At 43.1% G+C, this 26,250-nt stretch overlaps 1 protein-coding gene across 1 annotated transcript in view; it reads left to right on the top strand.

Annotated features, from left to right (window-relative positions):
- Positions 1-26,250, top strand: part of Nckap1l (NCK associated protein 1 like) — a 56,621-nt gene that overhangs the window by 13,405 nt on the left and 16,966 nt on the right. Inside the window, exons 10-22 of the mRNA XM_042698730.1 lie at positions 4,226-4,282; positions 4,840-4,936; positions 5,827-5,936; positions 6,107-6,239; positions 7,082-7,163; positions 7,696-7,754; positions 7,954-8,099; positions 10,715-10,847; positions 11,364-11,483; positions 14,765-14,910; positions 15,186-15,317; positions 19,330-19,548; positions 21,959-22,089. Of these exons, the coding sequence (XP_042554664.1) occupies positions 4,226-4,282; positions 4,840-4,936; positions 5,827-5,936; positions 6,107-6,239; positions 7,082-7,163; positions 7,696-7,754; positions 7,954-8,099; positions 10,715-10,847; positions 11,364-11,483; positions 14,765-14,910; positions 15,186-15,317; positions 19,330-19,548; positions 21,959-22,089 (1,565 nt within the window). The remainder of the gene's footprint in view (positions 1-4,225; positions 4,283-4,839; positions 4,937-5,826; positions 5,937-6,106; positions 6,240-7,081; positions 7,164-7,695; positions 7,755-7,953; positions 8,100-10,714; positions 10,848-11,363; positions 11,484-14,764; positions 14,911-15,185; positions 15,318-19,329; positions 19,549-21,958; positions 22,090-26,250) is intronic.

Here is a 26,250-nt window from a genome sequence, read left to right as displayed (position 1 = left end):
TGGTCCAATTTGGTCCCCATGACAAATCAGGTATAATAACTCAGGTGCAATATAGTTTCTTTTTGTAAATGAGGAGGCAAGAGATTCAGTCTCAATGTCCCTCACTTAATAAGAGGTAAAACAAAAAAAATTTAATACTCTTAATCCCATTTCTTTTCCTTGCTCTTTATAGATGTTGGGAATAGTTATCCATTCAGATTGCTGTGGATTTGATTTTAATTAAGATATTTTTCAACTCTAAATTTCTATCATTTTGCACTAAGTTCAATAAGGACTGGTTTGGAGAAGGGAAATGAGATGGTATGAAGCCCCACTAATGTGGTGCCAACAGCATGGGGTAGATAGCTCATACTTGTAATCAGCTACTTGGGAGGCTGAGATTGGGAGGACTGAGGTATGAAGCCAGTTGGGGCAGACACTTGATACCCCTTCTCAACCAATAGCTGGGTGCCATAATACAGTCTGGTTATCTGAGTTACAGTGGGAAATGTAAAATAGGTTCTAGGACTGCCCAGGCAGAACACTTTATGAGACTTTCATGTCAGTGCAAGAGGCTGGGCACAATGGTGTATGCCTGTCATACCAGCTACAATTGGAGGCATAAAAATAGGCATCTCAGAGCTCAGGCATATAACCCAGGCCTGAACCAGACAAGGGTCTGATATCTAAAATATACTTAGAACTCAAAAAATTAAATCCCCCAACAACAAATCCTCCAAGAAACAACCACCTGATTAATAAGTGGGCTAAAGACTTAAAGAGACTTCTCTGAAGAGGAAATAAGAATGGCCAATAGACACATGAAGAAATGCTCAGCTTCTCTAGCCATAAAAAAAATGCAAGCCGAGCGCTGGTGGCTCATACCTGTAATCCTAGCTACTCAGGAGGCTGAAGTCTGAGGATCGTGGTTCAAAGCCAGCCTGAGAAGGAATGTCCATGAGACTCTTATCTCCAAAAGACCACTCAGAAAACCAGAAGTGGTGCTGTGGCACAAGCGGTAGAGTGCTAACCTCGAGCAGAAGAGCTGAGGGACAGCGCCCAGGCCCAGAGTTCAAGACCCACAACTGACACACAAAAAAGAAATGCAAATCAAAACAACATTGGGATTCCCCCTCACTCCAGTTAGAATGGCTATAATCAAGAAATCTAATAACAACAGATGGTGGAGAGGATGTGGCCAAAAAGTAACCCTACTGCATTGTTGGTAGGAGTGTAAACTTGTTCAACCACTCTGGAAAGCAATACTACACATAGAGCTCCCCTATGACCCAGCAATCCCACTTCTAGACATTTATACAAACAATTACAAACAAGGCCATACTAAAGCTACCAGCACAACTATGTTTATGGCAGCATTATTCACCATAGCTAATATATGGAATCAACCCAGATGCCCCTCACTAGATGAATGGATCAAGAATATGTGGTGTATGTATGTATGTATGTATACACACACACACACACACACACACACACACACACACACAATGAAATTCTATGCCTCCATCACAAAGAATGACACCGCCCCATTTGTTAGGAAATGGAAAGACTTGGAAAAAATTATAAGTGAAGTAAGCCAGACCCAAAGAATCATAGGTCCCATGCTTTCCCTTATTTGCAATAACTAGTATATGTCTAAGATAATCCTACCAGACAAGCAAAAAAGGTCAAAGCTATATAAATATGTACATAAGTGCAAAAGCTATGTACATATGACCATATGTACATATGGCAAATAAGATGATGCTAGGTGAAATGAACCTTAAGATATGGACACAAGAGGTTTTTTTCTTTGTTGTTGTTGTTGTTTTTAATGTACTATGTGATTTTTTTGTTTGTTTTGTATGTTCTCCCCCTTATGGTATAACCCCTGTTGTCACTGTATTTGATTCTGGTGCCCTGCATCTTGTACATACATTTTTCTAATTTAGAGAGGGGAAGGGAAATAACAAAACCCTGAAACAAGATACAGGTTGACCCATTGTAACAATGAGACGTACAAGAAACTACGTTGAAAATGAACTTTACAACTTGGTGGGGGGGAGGAGTTGGGGAGGTGTGGAGAGAAGAGATGGTAGGGGAAAAACAAAGAAGGGGGTAATAATGCTTAGTAGGAAATGTACTCATCACCTTACTCATGTAACTGTAATCCCTCTTTACAGTTTCTTTACAATAAAAATATTTTTTCAAAAGGGCTAGAGGTGTGGCTCAGTGGCAGAGCTCTTGCCTAGCAAGCATGAGGCCCTGAGTTCAAACTGTGGTACTGCCAAAACCAAACAAAAACAGTGATACATGATAAAAGAAGGTAATATGGGGCTGAGAAGGTGGCTCAGTGGTAGAACGCTTGCCTTGCATGCATGAGACACTGGGTTCGATTCCTCAGCACCACATAAGCAAAAAGAAAAAAGCCGGAAGTGGCGCTGTGGCTCAAGTGGTAGAGCACTAGCCTTGAGCTAAATAGCTGAGGGACAGCGCCCAGACCCAGAGTTCAGGCCCCATGACCAGAACCAAAAAACAAAACAAAACAAAAACAAAAGAAGGTAATATGTAAGGAACACAGAGAACAAAGAATCAACAGTAATGCTGGGATTCTGAGCACAGATTGACAGAGCACAAATCATTATGGCCAAATATTATAGACAAGCCATAGCAATAAAAAGGCTACTTAATTCGGCAATTCACACTGACTTCTGAGAGGGCAGTTTGTTAAGTATTGAAGGCTTTATGAGCTTCAGAGGTGAGAAGGTAAGAAGAGTGTTTCTTTGGAGGAGTTTGGTGGTATGAGAATGGATGAAGTTCAGTGCATTGTCAAGGTCAAGTGAGGGTCTGAACTCAGGGCCTTGTGCTCACTAAACAAGCACTCTGCCATTTGAGTCACCTGCGTTGTGGGCCCCCCTCCCTCTGCCCCCATGATCCAGTCTTATGCCCTGATTTATTCACCCTACTCCAACCAGAAGAGTGCCTTGCTTTACTGCTTTCAAGTAATGAGTGCAGGATTGGAAAAAGAAGTCGAGTCCCAGCTATATGTGATCACCTAATCTCAATTTTAAAAATGTATTGTAGACATAAATTGACATATTGAATTGAAAGGTCTTTGTAAAACTACTTAAAGATAATAAAATAATTTATGTTTATTTATTTATTTATGTATGTCGGTCATGGGGCCTGAACTCTGGGCCTGGGCACTGTGCCTCAGCTCTTCAGCTCAAGGCTAGAGCTCTACCACTTGAGCCACAGCGCCATTTCTGGCTTTTTCTGCTTATATAGTGCTAGGGAATTGAACCCAGGGCCTCATGCATGCAAGGCAAGCACTCTACCACTGAGCCACCTTCCCATCCCTAAAATCATTAAAAAATATATTTAAAAGAAGACTCTGTGGGCTGGGTGCTGGTGGCTCATATATGTAATTCTAGCTACTCAGGAGGCTGAGATGAGAGGATCATGGTTCAAAGGCAGCTCAGGCAGGAAAGTCTATGAGACTCTTATCTCCAATTAACCATCAGAAAACCAGAAGTGGTGCCGTGATTCAAACTGGTAGGGTGCTAGCCTTGAGCAAAAGAGCTCAGGAACAGTGCCCAAGCCCCAAGTTCAAGCCTTTATGTGAACTTGGGCAAGTAATTTCCTTTCTTCTGGTTATTATCTTTTCTTTGTTTCATTATTTTATTTTATTTCATGATGGTACTGGGGCTTAATCTCAGGGTCTGGGCACCATTCTTTAGCTTTTTAAAAAAATATTTATTTATTTATTATTGTGAAAATACTGTACAGAGGGGTTACAATTAGATGGGCAAGATAATGAGTACATTTTTATCAAGCATTGTAGCCTCCTCCTTTGTTTCCCTTTCATTCTTTAGCTTTTATCCTCAGGCCTGGTGCTCTGTCAATTGAACCATGCTTCACTTCTGGCTTTTTGCTGGTTAATTGGAGTCTCACAGACTTGTCTACCCAGGCTGACTTGAAACACCATCTTCACATCTCAGTCTCATGAGAAGCTAGGATTACAGGCATAAACCATCAGCATTCAGAATCATAGTTATTATCTATCTAAAAAATTAAGAGCTGCAGCAGAATGATCTTGAAACTCTGAGAGTTTTGCAGGCCAAGGGTGAGGGGTGCTAGTCAGCAGTGCTGTGCTCTCCCTAGCCTGAAGGCTGGAATCTCTGAGGTGGGATAAAGTTCCTCACTGGTGGCATGGCTGACCCTGCTGTGCTGTGTCATTTTTCAGGTATGGCAAACGAGTGGCAGACATCAAGGAGAGCAAGGAACATGCCATTACTAACAGGTAAAGCTGGGCTGTGGGCTCTCGGAGAGGGGATGGAACAAGACTCTCCTTTCTCAAAGCCAGCTAAGTTTCTTTGGAAACCCATTACCTCAATCCAAGAGCCTTGCTGAAGCCCCACAGATCCTTGCCTTTTCTTTGCCAATCTATCCTTAGCATTCAACCATTCTTAAATGAAGCTTTCTTCTGAGGAATTTGTGTGTGTGTGTGTGCACATGTGTGCGCCTGTACACACACACACACACACACACACACACACACACACACACACACACACGCTGGTACTGGGCTTAAACTTAGGGCCTGGACACTGTCCCTTAGCTTTTTTTTTTCTCCATTCAATGCCAAGCTCTACCACTTGACCCATAGCTTAGCTTCCAGTTTTTTGATGGTTGATTTGAGATGAGTCTCTTGTAATATTCCTTCCCAGGCTTGCTTTAACCTCAGCCCTCAGATCTTAGCCTCCTGAATAGCTAGGGTTACAGGTGTGAGCTATCAGCATGGAGAATTTTGAAGGGTGGGAGCAGCAATATTCTCAAGTTTCCACTTTCCTTCCTCAGTGGCCAATTTCACTGTCAACGACGCCAGTTCCTGCGGATGGCTGTGAAGGAACTGGAGATGGTGTTGACTGATGAGCCAGGACTTCTGGGTCCCAAGGCAAGAGAAATGCAGGGAGGGAGAGGATGACCAGTGATGAGCAGCAATGGGGAACCACTTGGCACTCAGGAGATTTTGCATTTCTTTCTTTTAAAAAAAAATAATTTTAAGTAATTGTGCAAAGGGGTTTCAATTCAACAAGTCAGAGTATGAACGCACTGCATCTCAATCAATGTCACTTCATCCAGCCTTCTTTTTCATCTAGATTTTGTATTTCTGATCTATTTGTCCATGCAGATTCCTTGAAGTTTAGAGTACTCAAGACATTCTGTATGTTTCTTTTTCAGCACTGTCATAGTATGTTATGCACTAATTTTGAACTTGTCCTGTTTTTGACCTGAATGTGAATTAATTGATGGCAGTCTTTGCTTTTCTGTTTGACCCATATAAATAACCAGTAAATATTTCTAGAATTTATTTGTGTGTGTGTGTGTTTGTGTATGTTGGTACTAGTGCTTGAACCTGGCACTCTTACTTAATTTTTTCATTCAAAGCTGGTACTCTACCACTTGAGACATACCTCCTCTTCTAGCTGTTTGCTGGTTACTTGGAGATAGGAGTCTTACAGATTTTCTTCCCCGACTGGCTTCAAAGTAGGATCCTCAGATCTCAGGCATCTGAGCAGCTAGGATTGCAGACATGAATCACAAATGCCTGGCTAAGAATTTAATTTGATAGAGAGGGAGGGGGAGGGACTATAAGTTAGTGTCAACCTCTGTACATACCTGCTTCTGTGTCATGGAGGTTGGGTTTGTGGGTCTGTGTATCATTGAACATTGTTGATGATAAGGATTGTATCCTTATACAGATTAGCATCATAGTTTTTTTCCCTGTGTTTTGATATCTGTTTTTAAAGTTGAAAATTCTAATAGTTCCTGTCTTCTTCATAGGCCCTATTTGCTTTCATGGCTCTGTCCTTCATTCGCGATGAGGTCACCTGGCTGGTTCGCCATACCGAAAATGTTACCAAGACAAAGACACCGGAAGACTATGCCGACTCGTTAGTACTGACATGGTTAAGACTTTGTCCTTGGATGGACCTGGAGGAAGGGCAAGGAGGCATCCATGAACCTCAGGATTTCTTAGCTTCTGCCCTGTTACTCCTGTGTCCATCTCTAGTTCATATTTCTGGTCTCAGGCTTCTTTCTGTTCTCATCCTCAACTTTACAGGAGCATTGCAGAGCTGCTCTTCCTCTTGGAGGAGATTAGGGCTTTGATCCGAAGACACATCAAAGTGATACAGCTATACCATCTTCAGTACCTGGCCAGATTTGATGCTCTTGTGCTTAGTGATGTCATTCAGGTGTGTCCCATTGGTTAGATTTTGGTGATTTTTTCCATGCATCCATACTAGCTGAATCTTATACTCTGTGGAGTGGGTGAAACATGATCTCTCTATGCCCCAGATGACCTCAAACTCATGATCCTCCTGCCTCAGCCTCTTGAGTGCTAAGATTACAGATGCATACCCTTAGCTCTCTCTCCCTCTTCCTCCCCCTTTCTCTCCCCCCTGTTCCTTCCTTCCTTCCTTCCTTCCTTCTTTCCTTCCTTCCTTCCTTCCTTCCTTCCTTCCTTCCTTCCTTCCTTCCTTCCTTCCTTCCTTCCTTCCTTCCTTTCTTCCTTCCTTCCTTCTCTCCTTTCTTTCTTCCTTTCTTTCATCATGGGGCTTGAACTTTAGGCCTGAGTGCTGTCCCTCAGCTCTTCAGCTTAAGGCTAGTGCTCTACCACTCTATTACAGAGTCACTTCTGGTTTTCTGGTGCTTTATTGGAGATAAGAGTTTCATGGCTTTTCCTTCTCCAGGCTGGCTTTGAACCACGATCCTAGGATCTCTGCCTCCTGAGTAGCTAGGATTATAGGCGTGAACCAATGGCACCCGGCTACACCTTATTGCTATTTCTTAAAAAAAAAAATCCCAGCTGTATTTTTTTCTTACGTTAAACTTTATAGAAATAGAAAAAATAAAGAGAAATGAATTGTTAACATGGCAGAAATCCCAGGAAATTTCCTTTATCTCTTGCCTGACTCTTTCTCTGTTGTTTGCACTTAGCAATTTCTTTCTACCTTCATCTACTGACTGAACCTGGGGTCCTCATTCCCGTCCAGGAACTTATGCCCATTGACAGCAACCCCTGCCCTTCTTTTAGAACCTGTCTGTGTGTCCAGAGGAGGAGTCCATCATTATGTCCTCATTTGTCAGTACCCTCTCCTCTCTGAACCTCAAGCAAGGTAACTGGAGGGAAGTGAGGGTGGCAGGGTATTTTTGAAGCTCAATTTAGTGTGTGTGTGTGTGTACGCGTGCGTGTGCGTGTGTGTGTGTGTGTGTGTGTGTGTGTGTGTGTGTGTGTGTGTGTTGGTATTGTAGTTTGAATTCAGTGCCTGGACACTGTCCTTCAGCATTTTTGCTCAAGGCAAAGAAGGTATTCTGCCACTTGAGCCATAGCCTCACTTCTAGCTTTTTGTTGATTAACTGGAGATAAGAACCTCATGAACTTTCCTGCCTGGACTGTCTCCAAATCCCGATATACAGATATCAGTCTCCTGAGTAGCTAGAATTACAGGCATGAGCTACTAGCATCTGGCCCAATGCATACATACAAACATACATACATACACACACATATATGTGTTTTTTAAAAAAGAAATGTTGGTCTATGATCCAGGAAATAGGACAAAATCTTTCAGAAGACCTATCATTCCTTGAAATTATGTTTTAAGTACTGCTTTATCCTTTCCCTTTATACTTCTGTTTTATTCATAGTGGATAATGGAGGGGAATTTGAATTCTCTGGATTGAGGCTGGACTGGTTTCGCTTACAGGTAATGGTCTGCTCTTGTTGGTGGTTCCCATCATCGGGTTCTACCTTCCTTTTTTATTTCCTAAGCTCTGCCTTAAGAATTGAGTAACTTTGAAAACTGCAACCAGACAGGTCATATGTAAGCCAAGGCATAGTCTCAAGGTTGTGGCCCCCTTTCATTCAGTCTGCTTTCTCTGTGCTTTTCCCAACTCTAACAACAGGCCTATACCAGTGTGGCGAAGGCTCCTCTCCACCTGCATGAGAACCCTGACTTAGCCAAGGTGATGAACCTCATCGTTTTTCATTCCCGAATGCTGGACTCTGTTGAGAAAATGCTGGTGGAAACTTCTGACCTATCTACTTTCTGGTACGTCCTGGTTCAGATTATTATTCCTCCTCCTCCTCCTCCTGCTCCCTCCTCCTCCTGTTCCCTTCTCCTTCTGCTCCCTCCTCCTCCTCCTCCCTCCTCCTCCCCCTCTTTCTTCTTCTCTTCCTCCGCTTCTTCTTCCTCCTCCTCCTCTGTGTGTGTGTGTGTGTTTGTGTGTTTGTGTGTTTGTGTGTGTATGTGTGGTATTGACATTGAGTCTTGAACACAGGGGCCTCACACTCTCTTGGCTTTTTTTGCTCCTCAACTTCCAACTTTTTGCTAGCTAATTGAAAATAAGAGTATCACAGATTTTTCTGCCCAGGCTGGCTTTGAACTTCATATCCTCAGATCTCAATCTCCTGAGTAGCTGAGATTACAGGCATGAGCCACCAGCCAGTGCCTAGCTGGTTGACTTCTTTATTAATTTACTTGACCCCATAAGGACTGTAATTCCCCTAGACAGATAGGAAAGTCTTATTTTCTTTGCAATCTTAGCGGCAGATGCTCAATCCTACAGCTCACCCATGGTAGCTTCTCCCACTCATCCCAAGTGATAGGACTGAAGCTGATCCTTTTTTGTTCCTCCCACATTAGTTCATGTGAGGAAACCTTCCACAGCCTTCCCTTCATGAAGCTAACTCAGCTCTACATCTTCTTCCAGTCCTTTCTCATCCCACAGGTTCTCCCATATCTTTAGAAACTTCTTCAGGTATTTTTAAATTTAATTATTTAATTGTTTATTTTTTGCCTGTCTTGGGGTTTGAACTCAGGGTCTGGGCACTGTCCCTGAGCTTCTTTTGCTAGCACTCTACCACTTGTGCCACAGTGCCACTTCTGGCTTTTTCTGTTTATGTGGTACTGAGAAATCAAAACCAGGACTTCATGCATGCTAAGTAAGCACTCTACCACTAAGCCACATTCTCAGCCCCCAGGTATTTTTCTTAAAGTGTTTTTGGATGTTATAATTTAAAAGAAACACAAGGGGAAGATGACAGAAGGGCTAAGACTGATTTGATGCGTTATACACATAAATTGAAACGTTGAATTAAAACCCCTTTGTACAACTGTAAAAAGATAATTAAAAATGAAAAATTTGGAAGTTTAATGGTCATAACTGAAAAATTAATTGAGATATTGGGAAAGTGAACATTTAGTTTGTCTTCCATGTATAACACTCAACATTTATGGCCACAATTGTTGTGCAAAACTATTCCATTGAAGGATCAAACAAAGATACAGTATGTTGCGAGGTGCTGGTGGCTCATGCCTGTAATCCTACTCAGCTACTCAGGAGGTTGAGATCTGAGGATTGAGGTTTGAAGCCAGCCCAAGCAGAAAAGTCCATGAGACTCTTCAATTAACCAGCAGGAAGTAGAGGTGTGGCTTAAGAGGTAGAGCACTAGCCTTGTGTGAAAAAGACAAGAGAGAATGTGAAGCCCTAACTTCAAGCTTTATACTGGCACACATACACAAATACAATATGTTATTTTTGCTCTGTGAGCATTATTAATGGGAAGATATAAATACCCATATGGTAATAGAATATCAGCATAATACTTTTAAGAATAAGAAAAGGCAAAAAAGAGTAAATGAAATTGAGGTGATATGGGGGTTGAGTTAAAATCCATCTTATGGAAGTAATGTGAGACAGTTTTCTGGAAGCTAAGCATCAAAAGAAAAATTTTGTGTGTGTATGCCGGTCCTGGGGCTTGAACTCAGGGCTTGGGGTGCTGTCCTTGAGCTTCTTTTACTCAAGTCTAGTGTTCTACCATGAGACACACAGCTCCACTTCTGGCTTTTTATTAGTTTATTGAAGATAAGAGTCTCACAGACTTTTCTGCCTGGGTTGGCTTCAAACTGTGATCTCAGATCTCAGCTTCCTGAGTAGATAGGATCACAGACAGAAATGAGCCACTGGCACCTAGATAATCATCAAATTTTGATAGGAATGTGGATTTAAGACTTACAAATTAGAGAGAATGGCTCAAATCACACAAAAATTCTAAGGGATAAATAGCAAATTTTATGCAAGGAAAAAAAAGATTATCACTAAACTGATCTGGTGTCCATTATAAAAGTCTGGAAGGGTTGACTTGCTGAGTCCCTTCTGCCTTGAGGGGACTGAAATTGGGAGGGAGTGGTGAATATCCATAAATATCTGTTGGAAGAATAAGTATTTTTCCACTTCAAAGGGACCAATTTAGCTGTGTCCTGGTGGCTCAAGCCTTTAATCCCAGCTACTCAGGAGGCTGAGATCTGAGGATCATGATTTGAAACCAGCCCAGGCAGGAAAGTCCTTGAGACTCTTATCTCCAGTGAGCCACCAGAAAATGGGAAGTGGTAATGGGGCTCAAAGTGTCAGAGCACTAACCCTGAGTAAAAAAAGCTCAGGGACAGCGCCCAGGCCCTGAATTCAGGGCCTAGAACCAATGAAACAAACAAACAAGAAAGGAAGAAAGGAAGGAAGGAAGGAAGGAAGGAAGGAAGGAAGGAAGGAAGGAAGGAAGGAAGGAAGGAAAGAAGGAAGAAAGAAAGAAGGAAAGAAAGAAAGAAAAAGAAGAACAAAAAGAACCAACTTCTAAACGCTAGTTTTAAGTCTCTTTCTTTATTCTCAGCTTTCATCTCCGAACTTTTGAGAAGATGTTTACTATGACCCTGGAGGAACCCACTATGTTGCGATATGCCATTGCTTTCCCTCTGATTTGTGCTCATTTTGTCCACTGCACTCATGAGATGTGCCCAGAAGAGGTGGGTAATTTGAGCTCCAAGTTCCAGGAGTTGATTTTGGTCTCACGAAGTGTTCAAACATAAGTAAATAATACAACTCCCTACATGTCTTAGTTTGATGTGCAGAATATCCTTTTGTGTGTGTGTGTGTGTGTGTGTGTGTGTGTGTGTGTGTGTGTGTGCACATGCGCATGTGCATGTGTGTTCCAGTACTGGGGCTTGAACTCAGCTGAGGCTTTGAGCTCTCGCTTGGCTTTTTTGCTCAAGACTGGAGCTCTAACACTTGAGCCACATCTCCACTTCTGGCTTTTTGGTGATTCTTTGGAGATGGGTTTCATGGACTTTTTTTTTTTCTGCAATCCTCATATCTCAGCCTCCTGCAGGCTAGGATCACAGGCTTAAGCCCATCCTCTATTTTTCCGGTCTCTGTTTCTTCTGTAAAGAGAAGGGCGCTCAGGCAAGGGGATGGGAATAGTGTTGTGAGGCAGAAGTGACCGGCATGGCGATGGGAGTTTCTCCCTTGGTTCTCTCCCACAGTACCCCCACCTGAAGAACCATAGTCTTCATCACTGTAACACCTTTCTGGAAGAGCTGGCCAAGCAGACCAGCAACTGTGTGCTGGAGATTTGTGCCGAGCAGAGGAACCTGAGCGAGCAGGTAGGCGCCACTTCCCGGCTCATCTCTCCACTCCACCTCGGCTCATCTCTCCACTCCACCCCCGGACCTTCCCTCTCTACCTTTATCTCCCTCTCACAGACCAAGCTCTTTTAACTCTTCCTCAAGTAATGTGAAGGTCTTGGGGTATTTGAATAGATGGCAGATTCCTCTCTCAATGTGGTCCCCACATTCCTTACTTACTCCCTTAGGACAAGATAGAAGTACCACCAATTTTTTTTTTTAATTTGAACAGCTGCACTCCAGCAAAATCTATTATTGCTCTACAGCTCTGGGAGATGAGTTCACTTCCTTTTCCTGGTCCTTTATACACAGGGCCAAAGGCCCCAGAACACTGTCTTCCCTCATCTTTTCTAATTATCCAAGTTACTCTGGACATTTTCAAGCATCTCTTCTGTGCTGAGGCTCACAGCTACTTTTATCTTTTTTTCGCCCCTCCTTCCCTTCCCCTGACTGATTCAGAGCACCTGGTCATAATTAGCTCAATCTAAATTTTAGAAATCTTGAAAATGAGGAACTAGATTTGCCATTGCCCTGGAGTCTTTTGGAGTGCTCAGATTACCCACCCTTCCTGATTTTGAGTCAGGCTTTGTAGTAACTTTGGTAGTTGAGGGGAGCCAGGATGTTTATGTATATGTCTATGCAGGCATAATGTGTATATAGACACACAGCCCCATTATTACTTCAGCTGTGTGTGTGTATGTGAGCACACCCACATGCACACGTGCCTTGCATTCTTGCTTGGCTTTTTTGTTCAAGACTGATGATCTACCACTGGAGTCACATCTCCACTTAGAGATTTTTGGTGGTTAATTGGATCTAAGAGTCTCAAAGACTTTCCTGCTCAGATGGAATCAAACTATGACCATACTGAATTCAAACTGTTATCCTCAGATCTCAGCTTCCTAAGTAGCTAGGATTACAGGCATGAGCTACCAGAGGTTGGCTAGCTTTTTATTTTTTTCACGTATAAAGCTAAAAGTGCTCTCTTCATAGAGGTATAATACAGATTAAATAGAGCATGTTAAATATGTAGTAGTCAGTAAATGTTGGATCTTGTATTAGTTGATGTTTACTGGATACTAGTTCTTGTACTAGGTATTTGGGAAGGAAGGTATGCAATCTGTGTGCCTTAATGCAAAGAAGATATGCAAATTAGCACACTTACTGGTATATTCATCAACTCTATATGACTACTATGTGCAAGGGAGATGGGGAAGAGATTTACTCATTGCTGTATCAGGAATGATTAAACCATAGGATGAATAATTTGTGTACACACCTGTACTTTTGAAACCTAATGAATCTTGGCTCTCCAGAGCTAACATTTTGAGTAAGTAATTAATGATGCTATTACTCATGGAATTATACATTTTGGGAGATTGCTTTGGGAGAGTGCTTTTTTTTTTTTTAGTCCTGGGGCTCCAACTCTGGGCTTGGGCTCTATCCCTGAGCTCTTTTTTGCTCAAGACTAGCATTCTACCATTTGAGCCATGGCACCACTTCTGGCTTTTCCTGTGACTAATTGGAGATAAAAATCTCATGGACTTTCCTGCAGGCTGGCTCTGAACCATGATCCTCAGATTTCAGCCTCCTGAGTAGCTAGGATTATAGCTGGGAGGCACCAGTACCCAGCTTCAGGGAGTTTATCTACCATAAACATGTTTACACAGTCTCAGAGTTGACATGTCTTTATTTATCAAGGTAGAGTTGATTTATTTTGGAACAGCCAAGCATTTGGCTTAAAAAAAAGTGTGACTATGAAGTAACATAACCAAGCTTTGTGTGGTAGTGCACTCATGTAATTATAGGAGGCAGAGGTAGGAGGATCGTTGTCTGAGGCTAGCCCTGGGTATGGGAGGGAGGTGGATGAGGAAAGGGTAAGACCCTATCTGAAAAACAAACTAAAAGCAAAAGGACTGGGAGTGTATGGCCTAAGTGCCTAGCAAGTATGAGGCCCTAAATCCAATCCCCAATCCCCAATGAAACAAAAAAAATCAAAGTCAACTTTCTTATACTGATCTTAAAGTAATTCCAGAATGGGATTGGGAAAGATCAAGGAAGACAAAGGAAAGGGTGGCATTGATCAGGAGACATTGTATTTATCATATGACTTCTTGAAATGAAACTCTTTTGTACAACTGCTTAAAGTAATTCAGCTGAATACTTTCTCAGTAGCAGAATCAATGACAAGAATCCTAGGTTGATCCCTTGAAGGTAATGCCTGAATATCCAGTTGTATCCTATATTTTCTGTATAGCTAACTGGAGATGAGAACTGATGCAAGATGGATGCTCAACTACCAAGTATATGTGTGTGAGTGTGTGTATTCTAGAAACAGAAGAAGAAGTAGGAAGACATTGTCAGCCACAATGTAACTGTATTTGGAGCTCTGTGGTGGTGTGGATAACTTGGGGACAGAATGTGAAGGAATGTAGCCAATGAGACAGATGTTCTGTCTAGAAAAGAAAAAGAAAATCACTGTTTTCTGTCAGGCGTGGTGGCACCAGCCTGTAGTTCTGTAGTTTAGGGGAGGAACCACCTGACAGGCTGAGGCAGGAGTATCTTGAGTTTGAGAATAGCCTGAGCTGTGTAGCAAGTCCCAGGTTAGACTGGGCTACATAGTCAGGTTTGGTCTTAAAACAGATCAGGCTGGGAGGTGGTGGCTCATGTCTGTAATCCTAGCTACTGCGGAAGCTGAGATCTGAGCAGCAAGGTTTGAAGCCAGAGACTCTTATCTCCAATTAACCAACAAAATGCAGGACTAAAGATGTGGTTCAAGTAGTGAGTGCCAGCCTTGGGTAGAAAAGCTAAGCAAGAGTAGGAGTACCAGAAGAGTTCAAGCCCCAGTACCGGCACAAACAAAACCACCAAACTTGCTTTCCTATGTTGGAAAGCCCTACAAAGCACACTCTTGATTTTACTATTTTTTCTTGTGAGTTTTTTTGTTGTTGTTTCTGTTAGGAAAGTTTTTTTTTAGGGTGTCAGGACACTGCTGTCTTGAAATTTTGAAGTTGTACATGGGAAGAAATTTATGAAAACTAAGAGACAAGCACATTCATTCCAAAGAGGTCCTAATTAGAGAAAGAAAAGCATGGAGAGAGGAGAGAGAGAGAGAGAGAGAGAGAGAGAGAGAGAGAGAGAGAGAAGAAGAGAGAGAGAGAGAGAAAGAGAAATAAAAAGAGCAGAAAATAATGGAGAGCTGTTCTTATAACTGCGAGCAAGTGATCTCATTTCTCCCTTCCCCTGAATGCTTTCTAAAGCTCCTCCCTAAGCACTGTGCTACCACCATCAGCAAAGCCAAGAACAAGAAGACCATGAAGCAGAGGCAGGCTCCCAGGAAAGGAGAGCCTGAGAGGGACAAGCCTGGAGCTGAGAGTCACCGGAAGAACCGCAGCATTGTCACCAAGTGAGTGCCAGGGCCCCAGAGGGCCAAATGGACACTGCACCTACAGGCATAAAAGGGAAGGAGGGAGGTGATACAGGAAAACAAAAGAGATGCGAAGTGGTGGTGTTAAATGATGGCTGAGGGAGGTATGTAAGTGTAAACTCTTCTTGAAGTCAGCATCCACATGAACTGTTCTAGGCTGAGCATCCTCAGAAAATGAGAGAGTCTGGGGGCCTGTAGGCCTGGCATTAGCAGACAGTGCCAGACTCATAATCAAGGCTCATTTTACTTTCCAGCATGGACAAGCTCCACCTACACTTGACAGAACTGGCGCTGACAATGAATCATGTGTACAGTTTCTCTGTGTTTGAACACACTATCTTCCCTTCTGAGTATCTCAGCAGCCACCTGGAGGCCAGGCTTAACAGGTACCCCACTTCCTTGTCTGTGTGTACACAGGGCAGAAGGTCTCAAGTTTGAGCTCTGACACATTCAGCCTGACATTTGTGATGGTAGTTCATGTCTGCAATCCTAGCTTCTTAGGGAGGATGAGATCTGAGGATCAAGGTTCAAAGCCATCCTGGGCAGGAAAGTTTGTGAGACTTTTCTCCAATTAGCCATCAAAAAGCCAGAAGTAGAAGTGTGGCTGCAGTGATAGAGCATCAGACTTGAGTGAGAAAGACAAGGGAGGGTGCCCAGGCCATGAATGCAAGTTCTTTTTTTTGGGGGGGGGGTCCGGTTGTGGGGCCTGAACTCTGGGCCTGGGCGCTGTCCCTCAGCTCTTCAGCTCAAGGCTAGCGCTTTTTCTTTTTGCTTATGTGGTGCTGAGGAATTGAACCCAGGGCCTCATGCATGCAAGGTAAGCGCTCTACCACTGAGACACCTTCCCAGCCCCATGAATGCAAGTTCTACTACCAACATAACACACACACACACACACACACACACACACACACACACACACACACACACACACACACACACACTCACAGAGTAAAAAGCAGGGCTGGAGATATGGCTCAAGTGGAGTTGAACACCAGCTGAGCTGGTGAGCCAAGCAAGAGTGAGGCCCTGGGTTCAAAAATTTAGTACTGTCAAAAAAAAAAAAAGAAAAAAATAAAATTCAGAGTACAGATTTGTGACACTGACCAGGCCTAAATAAAATAAATTCCTTTCCTCTGTATTTCCCCTCATTTCTTTGTTCTTTAAAGTATGAGGAATACCCCTGTTGCCCTATTGCCAGCAATTAGGGAAAAGGGGAAGAATTATTATGAATGCTTGTTTAGTCTTCTGTGTTTTAGAATTGTAGCATGTTCATTCAATAAGTATTTATTGAATACCTACTATGTGTCAGGAGTGTTGTAGATGCTGTCGATACAGCAATATAGGAAAAAATCCTTAGCTTAAGTCACTAACCTTGCAGTGGAGGGGATTTACAAACTGTGGAGTAGATGTTGGTAAATCCTAAGCAGAATGTTAAAGCAGGGATGGGAGACAGCTCTGTGTGTGTGTGTGTGTGTGTGTGTGTGTGTGTGTATCTCTACTTCCAGCTGTTTTTTTTTTCCCCTGATTCATTGGAGATAAGAGTCTCATGGAAGTTGGGTGCCGGTGGCTCACACTTGTAATCCTAGCTACTCAGGAGGCTGAGATCAAGGATCTCAGTTCAAAGCCAGCCTGGGCAGCAAAGTCTGTGAGACTCTTATCTCCAATAAACCACTAGAAAACCAGAAGTGGTGCTATGGCTCAAATGGTAGAGTGCTTACCTTGAGCTGAAGAGCACAGGGACAGTGCCCAAGCCCAGAGTTCAAGCCCCATGACTGACAAAAAGAAAAAAGAAAAACAAAAAAAAAGATCTCATGGACGTTCTTGCCTGTGCTGATGTTGAATCTAGATCCTCAGGTCTCAGCCTCCTCAGTAGCTAAGATTACAGGTGTGAGCCACCAGCACCTGGCATTCTGGCTTGTTATTTGAGATGGTGAGCCTTGACTGGTTCAGAGCAGAATTGTAGTAAGATTTGCCTCCATGGTTCACTCTGGCTCTATTAACAGGAGCAGGGACAGAAGCAGGAAGGCCCATGTTGAGTCTGTCTTTTGACTGTGAGCGATGCACATTTATCTTTCACTTAGGGTTTTGATTGAGTAAGGCAAAATTGCTTTGCTTTTATTCCATACACATTAGCCACAGGAGAAGTGTCTCAGTGGCATGCATGTTGTCTAGTTGATGGCAGTGGTGTAATCGCACATTTGCAGCCCTTCAGCAGCTGGCACTCCTTTCTGCGTCTGGGAGCAGTACAGGTGCCATAGTCGAGTTCTCCCTGAAGGGCTCCGACTCTTGTTTCACAACATCGTTGTTCTCCAAGTCCCAGAATTGGTGCAGAGGTTTGATCTCAGAGAAAACTCTTAAATAGACAATGCTTTCCCACAGTCTGTCTATTCTGTATTATTTTCCTTAAAGTGACACCAGAGGCTCTTTTTCCCTTACATCTAGGGAGCAGACCCTTCTGTACCCACTCCCACTTTAAACATTGTGTCCAGAATACCAACCAACCAAACATCAGTGGTTTGGAAAGAGTCTGAGAGACTCATTTATACTAAGGTATAAATGACTAACAAAGGCTTGAAGTATGATGTTCCTCTTCCTCAAATGTTTTACTTTTTTTCCCCCTTTAACAGAAGGAAATATGTTGCTGATGCTTGGTGGCTCATGCCTGCAATCCTAGCTACTCAGGACATTGAGATTTTAGGATCATGGTTCAAAGCTAGGCCAGGCAGGAAAGTCCATGAGACTCTTATCTCCAATTAACAACAAAAAGCTAGAAACGGAGTTATGGTTCAAGTAGTAGACTGCTAGCCTTGAGCCCCAAAAAACTCAGGGAAAGTGTCCAGGCCCCACCTTCAAGCCCCAGCACCAGCAAAATAAATAAGTAAAATAAAAATTTAAAAACCAAAGAAAAAAGCCTTAAGTCAAAGCAATGACTTGAATCGTGTAACCTCAAGCCACTGGGGAAGGAATTTTAGGTGACTAGGTGCTTTTGGTAGAGAGGGCTCTCTATGATATATCCCTGTAGAGGTACATAGTCCATAAAAGTGAGCTGTGGCTATATTATGCCAGCCAGGCAGGCTCTACCCAGGCTGGCATTTGAGGCCACTGGGGATGGCACTGCACTTACATGGCTAAGCATGGATTTCTATTCCTGATAGTGGTCGGCACGAATTCTTCCCAAGGAGAGAAGACAGATGGTGGGCCTGAGAATGCAATTGGTGTAGCCCTTAGTTGCAGTTGTAGGTGTGTGTGTGTATGTGACCTAATTTCTCCAGAAGAGGAAGAAGAGCACAATGGTTGGAAACCAAATATGAGTCCCAGCTCTGCTCCTCACCAGATGTGTGGGCTTCAGACACCAAAATAGGGATAAAATTGCCTCGCCTTTATTGTGTTGCCATGAGGTCGGTCGGTCTGTCTGTCTGTCTGTCTGTCTGTCTGTCTATCTGTCTGTCTATCTATCTGTCTATCTATCTATCTATCTATCTATCTATCTATCTATCTATCTATCTATCTATCTCTCTCTATCTATCTATCTATCTATCTATCTATCTATCTATCTATCTATCTATCTATCTATCTATCTATCTATCTATCTATCTATCTATCTCCCTGAGCCTTTTTTTTTTTTTGGCTTTAGTCTAGTGCTTTACTATTTAAGTCATAGCTCCACTGCTGGCTTTTTGGTGACTGTTTGGTGATAACAGTCTTATAGACTTCCTTCCTTCCTTCCTTCCTTCCTACCTTCCTTCCTTCCTTCCTTCCTTCCTTCTTTTCTTTTCTTTTTTTTTGTCAGTTGTGGGGTGTGAACTCTAGGCCTGGGCGCTGTCCCCCAACTCTTCAGCTATAAACCAGTGCTCTACCACTTGAGCCTCAGCCCCACTTCCAGATTTTTCTGCTTATGTGGTGCTGAGAAATCAAACCGAGGGCCTCATGCATGCAAGGCAAGCACTCTACCACTGAGCCACCTTCCCAGCGCCAAGACTTTCCTGCTTGGACTGGCTTAGAACCACACTGCTTCCTGAGTATTTATGGGCATGAGAAACCAGCAGCTCCTGGCTTGCCATGAGTTGATTATTTTTTTGGTCACTCATGGGGCTTGAACTCTGGGCCTGGGCATTGTTTCTGAGCTTTTCATCTCAAGGCGAGTGTTTTACCACTTGAGCCACAGCACCACTTCCAGTTTTCTGGTGGTTCATTGGAGATAAGAGTCTCACTGACTTTCCTGCCTGGGCTGGCTTTGAACCATGATCCTCAGATCTCAGCCTCCCGAGTAGTTAGGATTACAGGTGTGAGTCACTGGCACCTTGTTTGCCATGGGTTTTAAGTGGGTCCATATGTGTAGTCACATGCAATACTATGTTTATGATTCTGATTGTGTTTCTGGTTTTGGTCACTTAGAGCTATTGTGTGGCTGGCTGGATACAATGCTACAACCCAGGAGATCCAAAGGCCTTCTGAGCTGTTGGCAGGAGTCAAAGCGTACATCAGTCTTATTCAATCCCTGGCGCAGTTTTTGGGCACAGATGCTTCTAGAGTTGTGCGTCACGCCCTCCTGCAGCAGACGCAGCCACTGGACGCGTGTGGGGAGCAGACCATCACCACTCTCTACACAAACTGGTTAGTGCTGCTGTTCTTTCCCATTGCTGTATCTCATGATCAGCACTTTTACTTTATACACCCAATTATTGTAGCCTTGAACTGTCCATGGGCCTCCGAAAGGAGTCTTTCTTTTGCTTGCAGACTGGAGGAACAAGCTGGGGGCAAACTCAGTCCTTCTCTGCTTATAAGATTTTATTCTAGGGGCTGGGAAGGTGGCTCAGTGGTAGAGCGCTTGCCTTGCATGCATGAGGCCCTGGGTTCGATTCCTCAGCACCGCAAAAGCAGAAAAAAAAAACCGGAAGTGGCGCTGTGGCTCAAGTGGTAGAGTGTTAGCCTTGAGCTGAAGAGCTGAGGGACAGCACCCAGGCCCAGAGTTCAGGCCCCACGACCGGACCCAAAGGAAAAGTGATTTTCTTCTAACCTTCAGTATAACACCCATTGATGAACCCATTGTAGCTATTGGATCTTTTGCCCCTTAATCTCTAGCTCCTGATGTTCTTTTCTGTATTTTTACTGTTTTGATTTCAACTGATTTCACAGTCAGGTAATGGTGGCACACGCCTGTAATCCTAGCACTTGGGAGGCTGTGGTAGGAAGATAAGGGATTTAAGGCTAACCTGGGTCACTAAACCCTGTCTCAAAGTAATAATAACAATCCACCAAACAACAATTTTGCCTCCTCTTTATATATCTCTTATGTCTCATTTTCTGTCTTGAGTTCTTCCTCTGAGAACCATACTATCTACAGCAATCTCTTCATCCTCAAATATGACCATGATCTTAATAGCATGGAAGAAGGCCTTGTTCTCCAACTAGAGAGGGTTGACTTAGAATTATTTCCTTTGAGATTTTGTAAGGAATGGAGCTAGGCCAGATTCCTACCTCCCTGAGCCACTGGGTGGTGCTCTTAATCTAGATCAGTTTAGCAGGAGCCTTGAGAAAACCCGGAGTTGGCAAAAGAAAGTTTCCTAGTACAAATGCCAACAGGAGTCAGGCAGGTAAGATAAATGTATGTCATGGGTCAGGTTAAGAGGAGAGAGGAGAGAGGGAGAGAGAGAGGGAGAGGGAGGGAAAGGGAAATCCTCTAAAGGGGACAACCAGCATTTTGTACCACCTGCATACTGCTCTATTAAATTCTTATTATTTTTTAATATAAAATACCTATTTCAAAAATTGGACATTGAAATTAAAAAGAAAAAAAAAGAGAGATGTTTGGCAACAGCTGGATTTGGCTTGCTAGTAGTTAGGCTGTGATGTCTGTAAAATACAAACTGAGAATTAGTGCCTCTAGGGGTGATCAAGTTGTCTCTACAGGCAGGGCTTTGAACTTGGTCCTTTATCTTGCCCAAGGTTAGAAGGGAATATTTGGAGACTGGATGACCAGTGTTCACGGTGCTCCTCTCTGCTCAAAAGGTTTGAGCACTCACTGAGTGCTGGTGGTTCATGCCTGTAATAGCTACTCAGGAGGCTGAGATCTAAGGATCAAGGTTCAAAGCCAGCCTGGGCAGAAAAGTCTGTGGGACTCTTATCTCCAATTAACCACCAGAAAACTGGAAGGTTCCTAGTCCTGACTCTAGCATTTTCACTGGAGAGGTTGAAGCTAACTATTTTTCACAGGAGTCCACTTAATAATGTGTGCCAGTCCTAGGGCTTGAACTCAGGGCCAGGGCACTGTCTTTGAGCTTTTTTGCTGAAGGCTAGTGCTCTACCACTTGAGCCACAACTCCACTTCCAGCTTTTTTAGTGGTCAATTGGAAGTAAAGAGTCTCATAGATTTCCCTGTCTAGCCTGGCTTCAAACCATATTCCTCAGATCTCAGCCTCCTGAGTAGCTAGGATTACAGGCATGGGTATGCAATAGTAATGTTTATTTGTGTGTAGATGTGTGTATACTGGTACTGAGGCTTGAACCCAGGACTTAGGCTGTTTGCTAGTTAATTGGAGATAAGAGTCATATTGATTTTCCTGCCTGGAGCTGGCTTTGAACCACGATCCTTAAATCTCAGCCTCCTGAGTAGCTAGAAGTACAGGCATGAGCCACTGCTTCCCACTGTAGGGTTAAAAAAAAAATACCAGGTTGAACTAGTGTTATATAGCACAGGGTCAGAGTAAGAGGGGAATGTAAGGCGGAGGGCGGGGGGGAAGTAGGGGAATGTGATTTTAGGGGGAGGGGAGTATACACCACTACATTTGACAGCATAGTGAAATACCCTGCAGATTAGAAGACAAGTGGAATTATATTTCTGAGGCTGTGTTTGACCCAACAGCTTGGGGTGATAGTTAGCGGTCTATTCTGTCTTCTTTGAGGCTCTTCTCAGTATCTCAGACTTTAGTGGAGTTTCTCACTCTGATCTAAGTAGTGGCAATGGGGAGCAGGGACAGGGAGAAGAAAATGGATGCTAACTTGAGGCTCTTGGCCCACCCTGTAGGTACCTAGAGAGTCTCCTCCGCCAGGCAAGCAGTGGGACCATCATCCTTTCGCCAGCCATGCAGGCCTTCATCAGCCTCCCCAGAGAGGGGGAGCAGGGCTTCAGTGCAGAGGAGTTCTCAGATGTCTCTGGTGAGCCCAGGATCTGGTCTCTGTGCTACAGATCTCAACTTTTCCTCCCAAATAGTACCTTGGCCTATTGATTCTGCCCAAATTTCCTACCTTTCCAGAGTTCCTACTTCTATGCTAGATATGTGTGTGTGTGTGTGTGTGTGTGTGTGTGTGTGTGTGTGCGTGCGTGCATGCATGCATGCATGTGTATATGTGCATGCAGGTACTGGGGTTTTAACTCTGGACTTGGATGCTGTCCCTTACCTTTATACTCAAGGCTGGTGCTCTATCACTTGAGCCACTTCCTGCTTTTTGCTGGTTATCTGGAGATCAGAGTCTCACAGACTTTCCTGTCCAGCTGGCTTCAAACTGTGATCCTTAGCTCGCAGCCTCCCGAGTAAGGTAGAACTTAAATGTGTTAGCCACCAGTGCCTGACTTTCTGCTAGACTCTGGGAACAAATAAAACGATATTCTAAACATAGCCTAGAATCGAGGAGTGGGTCAGGATTGAAGGCAAAGAGGGAGAAGGAGTGTTTAGGGGTTAGGCAAGCACACTCAAGTCAAACAAAGAGATTTAATTTTCAAAGGGTGGAAAAGGGTTATTCTGCTTTCCACCAAGAAGAATAAAGAAGCAGTATACACAGTAAGAGGAACAGGATAAGAAGTAAGAGGGCGTTCTTATTCTTGCAATAATCAAAGAGGGTCGGATATCATGGCTGCTTCTTCCTGGAGGATAACGTTTAGGACCTTGGCCAATGTGCATCACTGATGTTTAATAGGAATGATGAGGGGATGATGAATGATATTTATTGCAGGCTAAGTTCTAAATGTTTACAGTCTTCACAAACAGCCTCTGGTTCTCCCCATTTTTCATTGGAAGATACTGAGATACAGAGAGGTTAGGAGGTTGCTACGGCCATGCTTTCAAAAATGATGAAACAGATTTTTTTATTGTGAAAATACTGTACAGAGGGGTTACAATTACATGGGCAAGATAATGAGTACATTTCTTATCAAGCATTGTAGCCTCCTCCTTTGTTTCCCTTTCCCATCCCTCCCCTTCCTTCCCCCAGCCCCCACCCAACCCTCCTCCCCCCTCCACCAAACTTGTAAAGTTCATTTTCCACATAACGACTTGTACATCTCATTGTTGCAGTGGGTCCACCTGTATCCCTATTTAAATGATTTGTAACTGAGATTTTAACTCAGGGTTGCAGAGTTGCTTTCTAGTGTATGGTAGCATGTGTGTTGTGTGTGTGTGTGTGTGTGTGTGTGTGAGAGAGAGAGAGAGAGAGAGAGAGAGAGATGTATATGTGTGTAGGTATGGAGAAGGGAATATGTAAGGGGCATATAGTGAGTTGGAAAACAGCTCCCTTTTTGAAGAGGGTTTGAAATCATACAGATCCTCTTTCTTTCTTTCCCTTCTTTTTTTCTCTTCTTTCTATCCCTTTTTTCTTTCTTTTTCCTTCCTTCCTTCCTTCCTTCCTTCCTTCCTTCCTTCCTTCCTTCCTTCCTTCCTTCCTTCCTTCCTTCCTTCCTTCTTCCCTCCCTCCTTCCTTCCTTTCCTTCTTTCTTTCCTTCCTTCCTTCTTTTTTCTTTCTTTCTCTCTCTTTCATATGTTTTTATTGTAAAAAGTACTGTACAGAGGGGTTACAGTTACATGAGTAAGGTAATGAGTACATTTCCTCCCTACCTCCCCAGCTCCCCCCACCCCACCACATGCCGAAGTTGTAAAGTTTGTTTTCAACATTGTATCTTGTACATCTCATTGTTACAATGGATCAACCTGTATCCTTATTTAAGCATTTTATTATTTTCCTTCCCCTCCCCAAATTAGAAAAATGTATATACAAGATGCAGGGCACTGGAATCAAATACAGTGAAAACAGGGGTTATACCATGGGGGAAGAACATACCAAAGAAACAAACAAACAAACAAAAAACCCACATAGTATTTTATAAATATGCTAAAAACAATAGCAAGAAAGAAAAAAACCAATTGTGTCCCTATCTTGGGGTTCATCTCACTTAACGTTATCTTATTTGGTCATATGTATATAGCTTTTGACTTTTTCTGCTTGTCCTAGACATATACTAGTTACTGCAAATAAGGGAAACCATGGGATCTATGTTTCCTTGGGCCTGGCTTACTTCACTTAGTATTATTTTTTCCAAGTCTTTCCATTTCCTAACAAATGGAGTGATGTCATTCTTTCTGATGGAGGCATAGAATTCCATTGTGTATATATACATATATATGTGTGTGTATATATATATACATATATATATATGTATATATCTATGTAGAGAGAGAGAGAGAGAGTGCACATTTTCTTGGTCCATTCATCTACTGAGGGATATCTGGGTTGGTTCCTCTCTCTCTCTCTCTCTCTCTCTCTCTCTCTCTCTCTTTCTTTCTTTCTCTCTCTCTCTTTCACTTTATCTCTTTCTCTCCCTTCTTTCCTTCCTTCCTTTCTTCCTTCCTTCCTTCCTTCCTTCCTTCCTTCCTTCCTTCCTTCCTTCCTTCCTTCCTTCCTTCCTTCCTTCCTTCCTTCTTCTTTCTTTCTTTCTTTCTTTCTTTCTTTCTTTCTTTCTTTCTTTCTTTCTTTCTTTCTTTCTTTCTTTCTTTCTTTCGTGTGCTGGTACTGTGGTTGAACTCAGAGCCTGGGCTCTGTCTCTTAGCTTTTTTGCTCAAGACTGGCCATCTATCACTTGAGCCACAACTCTACTTCCTCATTTAGATCTTTTTTCTTTTTAAACAGAGTTGTTTTACTGACTAATTTAGGAAAGATCCTACTTCCTTCTTCCTCTCACCTCTATGTAAATGTCAGATTATGGCCAGATGTGATGGCTTACACCTGTAATTCTAGCTACTTGAGAGGTGGGGATTGGGATCATTGTTGTTCAAGGGGTTTGAGAGACTCATCTCAAGTAAAACTGAACATGGTGGGGCACATCTTGTTATTCCAGTTATGCAGGGGATATAAATTTGGAGGATCACAGTCCAGCCTGGCCCAGGAAAGAGAGATCTTACCTGAAAAAAGAATGAAAGTCAAAAGCTGGGGGTATGGCCCAAGTGGTAGAGCATCTGCCTAGCAAGGGTGAGGCCTTGACTTCAAACCCAAGTACTTCCTAAACAAACAAACAAGCATACAAACTTAAAATGGTGCCCAGCATCTGAAACAGGCAGGAGGTTTCCCATTGATCCTGCCCTCTCTGTTCTCCGGTTGCTTTGGGGATGTTAAGAAAGCCAAAGTGCACACGTTTGTTTTCCAGTTCTGCCTCCTTACTGTGACCTAGTCTCCATCAGTTATTGACCTTCACCTACTCTTTACTTGCTGGAGGGTTTGGGTGTCCTCTCCTCATCAACTCTACCCACAAGCTATAGGCAGCCTCTAAAATCTGCTTTAGGTCTCGCTGACAACTGACAAGCAGCAGGAGGTAGTGCACATTCTCCCTTCCACCACCCCCACCCCAATTTCCCTGGGTTGCTATGGTGATGGGGCAATGCTACTGCAAAAATAGATAGAAAGAGAGAAGGATGCCCTAGGGTGATAGCTGCGGGGAGGGACAACTAAAGTAAGGTAGTTTTGCACATCTAACTGGTAGACCAGCTCCCAAGAAGGCGATTCAGCCCTTCTTCAGCCCTGGCAACCATGTGAGCATTAGTTAAGGTGATCAACTATGAATTTGTTTTGTAATTCTAAGTTCAGTTCTTTTATTGTAATTGGGTAACTATCTCATTTTACTTTATTTATTTATTTATTTTTGCTTATATGGTACTGGAAAAATCAAACCCAGGGCCTTGTGCATGCTAGGCAAACATTCTACCACTAAGCCACATTCCTAGCCCTAATTGGGCAACTTTAAATATATGGTTAGTATCTATTTTGGACCAAACTTTATGTCAATTGCAGGACCAACTTGCTTCCTTTGTTATTGTTGGAGATGGAGATCTCTTTGTTTTGCTTTCAAAGACTGGAGTGTAGAGTCTTGACTTCCTTTCCTTTCTGAATGGGGAATAATGATATTGAACTTGCCTTTCTTCTGCTGCTGTGGCATTGGTATTTCTGGTCTTTTATGGCTAGCTCTACTGAGATGGCCCATAGCCAGGGATACTTCCAAGCTGAATTTGTCACTGGTGTTTTTCACATAGCATTCCCCCAGGCAGGTTTATTTAA

This window comes from Dipodomys spectabilis, unplaced genomic scaffold (genome assembly GCF_019054845.1).
Source record: "Dipodomys spectabilis isolate Male_0828 unplaced genomic scaffold, ASM1905484v1 ptg000234l, whole genome shotgun sequence".
Lineage (NCBI taxonomy): Eukaryota > Metazoa > Chordata > Mammalia > Rodentia > Heteromyidae > Dipodomys > Dipodomys spectabilis.
This window is presented reverse-complemented; position numbering and strand designations above follow the sequence as displayed.